Source organism: Camellia sinensis, chromosome 9, assembly GCF_055761805.1.
Source record: "Camellia sinensis isolate YWXY chromosome 9, ASM5576180v1, whole genome shotgun sequence".
NCBI classification, from domain to species: domain Eukaryota; kingdom Viridiplantae; phylum Streptophyta; class Magnoliopsida; order Ericales; family Theaceae; genus Camellia; species Camellia sinensis.
The window spans coordinates 76,031,746-76,041,095 of record NC_138969.1 but is presented as its reverse complement, the minus strand read 5'-3'; the positions used below and the strand labels follow the sequence as shown (position 1 = coordinate 76,041,095).

The following is a 9,350-nucleotide window of genomic DNA, read 5'->3' as shown; positions in this document are numbered from 1 at the left end:
ATCCAAACTCTTTTGAAAATTTAAAACTCTTTGTAAAATTTAAAATTCAAAAACTCAAAACTATTTTTATAATTCATAACTAAATAATTTTTTTTTTCACAATTCAACTCATAACTCTATATATAAATCACAATTCCGTGTTCATATCATAATTCTAAAATTAAACAGGGAGAATTTTCTGAAAGATGTTTTGAGAAAATGATTAAAAATTAATTTTTTAACTTTTTTTTCACTATTTTTATATAAGAGGTAATGTGATTCAAAATGAGTTAAAAGTTGACTTTTTAATTTTATTATTGTTATTATTATTTTTAAGTGTGTTATAAAAACGCAAAAACCGGACCCTCTACTCAAAATTTCCCTCTTGGAGCGTTTTCAAACTCGAAAAAGCTCCCAAAGATCACCACCACCACACCGTCCTCATCGTCTCTCTCTTAGATTTGAAATGGAGATCACATCAGGTCCGATCAGTTCATGTTCGAAAGAACACCAGAAAATCTATCAGGACTGGTTCAGCTTGGCCGACTCAGGTTCATTTTCCATTTCTTCTCTCAATCGGACTGCTCTTCAACAAATCCACCTTCTTCTTCTTCTTCTTCTTCTTCTTCTTCTTCTTCTTCTCAAACCATCAAATCAATTCTCTGCTCTTCGTATATGTGTTTATGAATTTTTTTTCCTCTCTCTCTCTCTCTCTCTAGATGGCGATGGTCGAATCACTGGAAATGACGCCACAAAGTTCTTCGCGATGTCGAATCTATCTCGACCAGAACTCAAGCAGGTATACTTTGACTTGGCTTGACGTTTGTGAATTGACTTACATTCGAATTTATGTATTATTGGAATGAAATGTACAAGACATGTAGAAATTTACCTAATGTCCTGCATCACATGTTTGGTAGGGTTTATGAAATTTAATAGTTTTTTTTTTTTTTGGACATGAAGTAGATCTGTTTTTATTGGTGGGAGTTTTTAATTTAATTTATAATGATGATCATGATGTTTTTGATTGATATATTTTATGAGAAACAATATTGCAAGTTTTTCACAGGGTAGCAGGATAAACAATGTGGTTCTCAAATTATATGACTAGTTTTGTTTGTGAGAGCATATGCATGTGTCAATCTAATAGGCTAATTCAATCATGTGATAGTTTATTTTGTTTTTGTCATTTTTTTAATGGGTTAGTTTGTAATTGCTTAGACTGGCTTTTTGTTTCCGTTTCTCTACTTATAAATATGTTTTTTTTTGGTTTTTAAAGGTTTGGGCAATTGCAGACTCCAAACGACAAGGATTTCTAGGTTTTAAGGAGTTCATTACTGCGATTCAGGTTGTACTTTGTGAGCTATTTCTTGTGTTTTTGTCAACAAATTGGTAGAGATCTGACATCTGTTTTATTGGTGTAATGACAGTTGGTGTCTCTAGCACAAGCAGGACATGAATTAACCCAAGATCTCCTTAAAGTGACGGGTAATTATATTTAGTATGCTATTGTTTCTCTCTGTGGTATTTAACATTTGAGGAGCATATGCTACTAGATAACTTCTTTTTTTTACTTTTGATCTATAAGCTTAGGTTTTATTCATCTCGTTAGTGTTTATTTTTGAAATAAGAACCAGTACCAAGATATTCTTAAACAAAAATTGTCTAGTGTTAGAAACTTTTGGCATTAGGACCTTGGGTTGTAGAGTACCTTAGAGAATGTTGCTTAAGCATACACTCCCTTAATCCATAGGAGAAATTAACTGAAATTTAGAATGAATGCAGAAAGATTTTAATATCGATATGATCCGAGTGGAGAAAATGTTGCATGTAAATTTTTAAAAAATGAGATGTTTGGAAAAAATCCTAAAAATATACTCTTTGATTTAATGAATTCAAATCCCTTTATCAGTGAGATAATTGTCATTATATTTCACTAAGTATGTTAAAATAAATAAATAAATAAATAAAATAAAATAAAATAATAAAGAAACGTGTTGCAAAGAAAGCTAATAGCATGTCACTTTGTGTGCCCTTCACAATATGATGTTTGGGTTTAAAGAATTTGGCCGTCTTAGAGTTGGAATTTGGATATACTCTTGTTGATGAGGCTTGTCTCTTGTTGAGTTCAGGGTTCATGCTTTAAACACCTCCAGGACATTGTTACTTCGATATTTGACTTAACTTGATGTAATTTTCTTGTTTTACTTTTACAGATGACAGAGAGGTTATAAAACCTCCATTGATGGAAGGTTTGGATGACTTGCTAGCAGTAAGTAGTTCTATTATTTATTCTTTTTACAGTTACTGAAAAAAGGACTTTTAGTTCCTTTGATCTTTTACTGGTGCTCCTCCTCCAGAAGCATAAGGGTTCTAAAAGTAATGGAAATTATGAAACTAATGGTTAGTACAAATTCTCATATTTTCACATAATAATGACATTGGTTCAATTCATCATTAATTAAAATATTTTTCTGATGTCAATTTAGGAAGTACTATGTTACAACCATCTCTGTCAGTAAATTTGTTTACATCAAAATCTACCAAGAAGGTAATAACTTTTTTAATGTATTAACTTACCGAGTTTATTGATTTCCTTTTTCTCTGAATTCCATGCATTTATATGAATTACATAAATTAATTTGTTTTGTTTTCTAGTCTTATGTGACCTTTCCCTCATTTTATATTTGCACATAGGCAATTTTCTCTGCAGTTACATCAATAACTGATGGCTTGAAGAGGTTGTACACTGAAAAACTAAAGCCATTGGAAGTTGGTTATCATTTCAATGACTTTGCATTTCCTTTATTGGTGAGTGGGTGAAATACATGTTTTTGTGTTTTTACCTTGAGAATTTTAATTTTTCTTAGATCAGTTATGTATATTGATATGCTACTGTTTGCTTTGCCATAAGTTTTCTGCAATCTTTTTGGATTGATTTGTGATTTTTATTCAGCAGACAAATAGTGATTTTGATGCTAAACCCATGGTTATGCTTTTGGGTCAATACTCAACTGGGAAAACTACATTCATAAAACATTTGTTGAAATGCAACTACCCAGGTTAGTAAATTTCTTCCACATCTTCTTGCATTTGCATATGTTACTAGCATTGAGTTGAAACACAATAAAGAAGTAATTTTTTATTAATACAACCACCTGTACACAACTATAGTGTACAAGTACACACAAAAGTAAACTCACATTTTACTTGCACACAAAACAAAGTACAACGCAACAATACACTTTAGGACACCACACTTCTAGGAACTCACGCTTGGTGTGTTTGTGTGTTGCTCATACACATAAGGAGAGCTCATGCCTATTTATAGGCTCATGTCCATCGACATTGCAAGTTGGTTGCTAACAACTTGTAACTTAGAAGCTTGCATAAGAAGCTGCCAATGCTTGTAGTGAAAAAAAAAAAAAAAAAACCTGGAAAAGGAAGTTCTAGAAGGGGAGAGTGTATTTGATAGCCGAGACATTCTAGAAAGAGTCAATGATGGCTCTTAACAACTAGTTAATGACATTGTTTCTTGGTTTTCAGTTGTTTCTTTTTTCTTTTGCTTTTTCTTTTTTAATAATTATGACAGGAGCTCACATTGGACCGGAGCCAACGACTGACCGATTTGTTGTTGTTATGGTAACTAAAAGCTGTTTCCATGTTCTTGTCTTGTTTTTGAAATATAATCTTGTTTTGGTGATTTATTATTACTGAAACCAAACATTTGGTAACAAAAAATGATACCTCCAATTTTTTAAAATATCTTACTTTATTTGTCAATTTTATGTGTAATGTTCAATAGTTTTCTGTTCTTCCTTACTCAGTCTGGACCCGATGAAAGGAGCATTCCTGGGAACACTATTGCTGTTCAAGCAGACATGCCATTCAGTGGTCTAACCACTTTTGGAGGATCTTTTCTGTCAAAATTTGAGTGCTCTCAAATGCCACATCCTGTAAGTTTTTAACCAAACTTCTATTGCATTATTCTTCGAACAATTTGTTCCCCTGATCACTTTATTAAAAGGAAATATTTCCCTCATCTGCCTGCAGCTGCTCGAACATATTACATTTGTGGACACTCCAGGAGTCCTATCTGGAGAGAAGCAACGAACACAACGAAGTTATGATTTCACTGGTGTTATCTCATGGTTTGCAGCAAAATGTGACCTTATTCTTCTTTTATTTGATCCTCATAAACTTGATATCAGTGATGAGTTCAAGCGTGTGATTTCATCCCTACGTGGTCATGATGACAAGATACGTGTTGTCCTAAACAAAGCAGATCAAGTTGATACCCAACAAGTGAGATGTGTAGCTAATCATTAAATATAATTTGGCCTTTTTATATTTACCCCTGAATAGAAGCATTTGGATGTAACTTTTTAACGTACTTGTTATTGTTATATTATAGTTAATGAGAGTTTATGGTGCATTGATGTGGTCACTTGGGAAAGTTTTGAACACTCCAGAGGTTGTGCGTGTATACATTGGGTAAGTTTCTAAATTTTGGTAAATGGCTATGCGTTTGCTATTATTCTTAGAGATTGGATCTTAGTTGGAACTTGGAAGTAAATATGTCCAAGTTCTAGTGTTATAGTTTGTAGGATGGCTTGCTTTGTTGTTATTTTTTTCATTATCTATTATTGTGCTTACATGTGTTTGTCACTGAAGTTATTAACTCTGCAACATGAGTTAACATGGTTCATTCTTTTCATTTTTTTTTCCCTCCCCTTATTCTTCATGTTCTTCCATTAGTTAACATTTCTTTTCAACAGACTACGTAATCTTTATTTGTTTCAATTATTTGTTTGTTTAGATAGATTGACAAAGTCCATTCAAATGTTAATATGGAAATACGGCTCTAGACCTACATACTTTGGAATCTCATAGGGAAGCTAATGGTTTGGATGATGAATTTGTGTAGGGCTTTGGAAAAGGAAATGAAAAGACGAGAGAAATGGAGAACAAATTTAGCACATATTCATTTACATTTCTCTCACATCTTCCTTATCCTTTCCAAATCCTTATCCAATTACATGATCCAAACACAACCTATGTTTACTAAAACCTTGGTTTTGTTGCTTTTGAGGATAAATCATATGAGATGTCATTTCTTTCAATGTTATGTAGCTCCACATCACATTCAAGTTAATTATTAGCATTGTAACTTTGTGCTCTTTTTGGCCTTTACAGGTCCTTCAATGACAAGCCTGTTAATGAAGCAGCGGTTGGTCCCATAGGGAAGGATCTTTTTGAGAAAGAACAAGATGACCTCCTTTTAGACTTGATAGATATCCCCAAGAAGGCTTGTGATCGTCGGGTATGCTCACTTCTTGTTTGGTTTAACTATAATTTGTGTGGATGTGTAGTGAGTCTATATTTTTAGAGTATTATTTCATGCTAATCAAACAGGCTGTTTTGCTTTGCAGATCAATGAATTTGTAAAACGTGCTAGAGCTGCCAAGATTCATGCCTACATAATTAGCCAACTTAAAAAGGAGATGCCTACTGTGTTGGGTAAAGCTAAAACTCAACAGCGACTTATTGATAATCTTGAAGACATATTTGCAAAGGTTTGTTTTTCTCTATCTCTCTCTGTGTGACTCGAATGCAAGAATGGACATGCTTATTTCCTCACATTTTGCAAAATAGGTCCAGAGAGAATTCCATCTACCAGCTGGTGATTTTCCAAATGTGGAGCATTTTAGGGAGATTTTGAATAATTACAGCATCGATAAATTTGAGAAATTGAAGCCTAAAATGATTCAAGCTGTAGATGATATGCTTGGTTATGACATTCCAGAGCTTTTGAAGAATTTCAGGAATCCTTATGAGTGAGAATGTGCAGGTAAGGATGCAGTGGAATGCTTGTGTAGATGGTGTGAGTTTTTTGTCTTTTCTTTTTCTTTTTCCTTTTATTTGATTGTTGAATTAATATTTTGTGATTGAACCTCTAAGCATTGAATGTATGGGCTTGAGAAAGAAACAAGTATAGTTTGGCAGTTCTCAATCAACAATTTTCTTGGTAGAAATCATTAAGGCTCAGTTTATTTAGAATGAAATAGGTAGAAAGTGAAAGAAAGAGAAAATTTTGTGACTTTTATGAGTTTGTTTAGTTTGAAAGTGGTGAAAAATATAAGAAAACTAATTTTCATGTACAAATCATATTAGCATTGTAACTAATTTTTTTTTATTTCTTGCAAAAAAAACATAAGAAAAATTGAATGTGTGAGTTATCTACAACTAAACTTTTAAATTTTTCTATATTTTTCTTGCAAAATTTTCATTTTAATCAAATGCTTATAAGAAAATATATTTGCTTTTCTATTTCTTTTCTTTCATTTCATTTTTTTTTTACTTTCACCTTCTATCAAATTTTCTTTCTAATCAAATGGAGCCTAAATGTGTAGTACAGTCCTAAGGGCAACCACTAAAAACATCTCTTCATATGTAATTGAAAATATATTTTTGTAAGTATTTAAGGTAAATTACTGACAGTCCTTAAAATTTAATACATTAACATTAGTAAGGTTTTAGATATTATTACATCTACTAAGCAATGTAATGAAAATCGGACTGGACTGGCCGATTGATTGGACTAAGTTCCAGTCCAGATGGACCACCATTATTGTTTAGAGAAAACCATCCGGAAGCTAGATCTCTTCCGTTTCAAAAATCCAAGGGCAACATGAATTTGGGGCACCAACACTTGAACTTGTGACCTATTGCCACTATGCCATGTTATAAGCTTGGGATTATTAAGTAATAATTTATTATTTAATACATAAATTTCGTTTTTTTATCAAACACCATGTATAATTATTATTTTTACAATCAATCAATGTTACAACAATCTAAATAATTATATTTATGTATGTATGTATCTTAAAATATAAACATATACACTATAAAATTAAAATTGCTCCAACTCTTAGCATATATTATTACTTGTTTTTATTATTAATATATAATTTTTAATATATTTATAAAATAATTATGATGCCAAAATGTTTTTGATACAATTCATGATCTTATATGATCCTACTTGCAATTGTGATTAAATTGGTGTAAGATCTAATTTTCATTAAAGATAAGGTAAAACAATCATTACGAATAATGTATAATTCAATAAGGTAAAAGATCATTACTCTGTTTTGGCTGTAATATTGATTCACGCTGACTTGAAGACAACATAGGCTTCATTTGGGAAGTAGGGTTGGAACTATTTCTCACAAAAAAATAAAATAAATTTTTTAGCTCAGTAAGATAAAATATCACATTCAATTCATAATTATTATATTCTTTCTTTCACAAGTCAAAAAAACCAAAAAATCATTTTCAAATGAGACTTTTTAGCCTTAGGCTAAAATAGTCAAAAAGTTAAAAAACCAATCCCCTTTCTAAACGAACCCTATTTGGCAACCTTCAATTTTAGTTAAAAAGTCACTATAAGTTACCACATCACTCTCTTTACTTTTTTGTACATTTTTTCATAAAAAACCAAAAAGTTACTAAAATAACATGTTCTCAAACAAGGCGAGTATAAAATGTGTGGTCGGAGTTGAAGATATTTTTAGCACTGAATCCAATCTTTTGGTTTTGTTGATTAAGGAACTGACACAAACTGTATGTTATGATTCAGTTTTGTTGATCTTGTCAGCTTGGTGTAGACGAGGGATTTATATGAAATTTAAATGATTTTATAAAAATTGTAGAAGTGTTAATAAATGACTATAAAACTTGGAAATAAATGAAGAAAAAAGTGTAAAAGTTGCCCTATAAATGTCTCAATTTAAAAATTTTATTACAGCAAGTGTTATGTTAACTTAGTGGGAAATTCTGTAGTACACACCTCCTTTTGGTAGGAGTCATCAATGGGACGGGGCGGGCTTACTCAATCCGTAACTATTGTGTCCACGTCTTATATATTAATGGGCTTTTCGAGTTTTGATCAGTCAACGGGTTGTTTGAAAAAATTATAACTACGTCTCACCCGTAAGCCCACATCTTACAGGTAGGGTTGGGCATAAGGTTATTCGAACTGCAAAAGTCGCCCAACCCGAACCACCCTTGCCTATTTGGGCAGTTTCGTAGAATTATTAGGGTCGGATGCTGTTTAGGATTTTCTTGTTTTGCCGGTCATGGGCAGATCGCGAGTTTTACCTGTACCTGCACTCACTCGCTTACATCTGTATACAATTTTTTTTTTCTTTTTTAAATCTGGACCATCACATTTTCTTGTAAATTTTGTAAGTATATAACTCTAATCTTCTGTTCTCTCACTCACTTTAATTTGACTATCAAACTTGTAAGCTCTAATATTATAACATTATAATAATATTATACACTGTCTTATTTAAAATACTTATTATTCAATTGGAATTTTTTTAGTTTTTTGCAAATCTAGTTATGTAATTTTTTTTTATGTTAGTTTTTATTTAATTTACATTGTAATTTTTTGTAATTCAACTTTAATAGATAATAGTGTCGAACCTTTTGCAATTAAAAATATTTAAAAAATGAGGAAAAATAAGTTAAAAAATAAATTTTTAAAGGACAAAGTTTAATTCGCAAACCATCTGCAACCCCTCATACATCCGCGAATCGTATTCGCACAAACAGCAACCCACATTGCAGGCGGTTGCCGATTCAATTTTTCCCAAACCACAAACCGAACCGTCAAAAACCGATCCGCGAGCACCCCTACTTAACAGGCCAAAATCAAACTAAATGAAGTTGCACATTTTTATTAGACTTCTATTATTAAGTTATACACATTTATTTTTATTTTTTTAATAATTCATATGATCCAATTAATTAATACTATTAAAGCAATCAAATTAAAGTATAAATTCACCAAATTAACAAATTATAACAATGTTATATGTAAAAAGTTAAGAATTAGGAAAATATCACTGGTCACTGTCAAATTCTATTTTAACAAATTTTGTTTTGTGTATTTTTTTTAAAGTACAATTTACAAGGATAATATGGGTTGTCAATTTCTTTTTTTTAAATGGAACAATATTGATTTTAATGGATTAAAATTGAATTTAATAGTATCATTTTGTAGATAATAATAATAATAATAATAATAATAATAATTGATCGAAAACAGTGTCAGTTTCAGAGGCTGGAACTTCACAATCCTCTAAGGGAAGATGATTAGAACTAACAGAAGTATTAGGAAAAGTTTTCCATTTATGTTTAGTGATTGTGTTGATCTTGTTGTAATATTGATCCAGATAATCAAAGAGAGATAATTCAAAACCATATTGAACCATGAAATCATACCATTTTCTAGTTATTTTGGATTGTTGAGTAGAATCATATTTAGCACGATAAGCATGTCTTTTAGATCTATTTTC

At 31.3% G+C, this 9,350-nt stretch overlaps 1 protein-coding gene across 2 annotated transcripts; it reads left to right on the top strand.

Annotated features, from left to right (window-relative positions):
* Positions 1-325: 325 nt before the first annotated feature.
* LOC114308145 (EH domain-containing protein 1) lies at positions 326-6,014 on the top strand. 2 transcript variants are annotated; one of them, XM_028253648.2, is made up of 16 exons: positions 326-530; positions 699-778; positions 1,259-1,327; positions 1,410-1,467; positions 2,196-2,251; positions 2,340-2,382; positions 2,469-2,530; positions 2,677-2,790; positions 2,939-3,041; positions 3,572-3,621; positions 3,807-3,935; positions 4,033-4,284; positions 4,394-4,473; positions 5,176-5,302; positions 5,412-5,555; positions 5,635-6,014. In XM_028253648.2, exons 1-16 carry the CDS (start codon positions 446-448, stop codon positions 5,818-5,820), a joined length of 1,638 nt encoding a protein of 545 aa, XP_028109449.2. In that variant the 5' UTR covers positions 326-445; the 3' UTR covers positions 5,821-6,014. The 2 variants fall into 2 exon arrangements, with proteins under 2 accessions (XP_028109449.2, XP_028109448.2); XM_028253647.2 differs by having other exon boundaries at positions 2,936-3,041.
* Positions 6,015-9,350: the final 3,336 nt, after the last annotated feature.

Excerpts from the sequence above, each read along its gene's own strand:
- LOC114308145 (XM_028253647.2), top strand. The coding sequence starts at position 446 with ATGGAGATCACATCAGGTCCGATCAGTTCATGTTCGAAAGAACACCAG. Across the intron at positions 2,252-2,339 it reads GTTTGGATGACTTGCTAGCA|AAGCATAAGGGTTCTAAAAG; the intron begins GTAAGTAGTTCT and ends CTCCTCCTCCAG. Across the intron at positions 4,285-4,393 it reads ATCAAGTTGATACCCAACAA|TTAATGAGAGTTTATGGTGC; the intron begins GTGAGATGTGTA and ends GTTATATTATAG.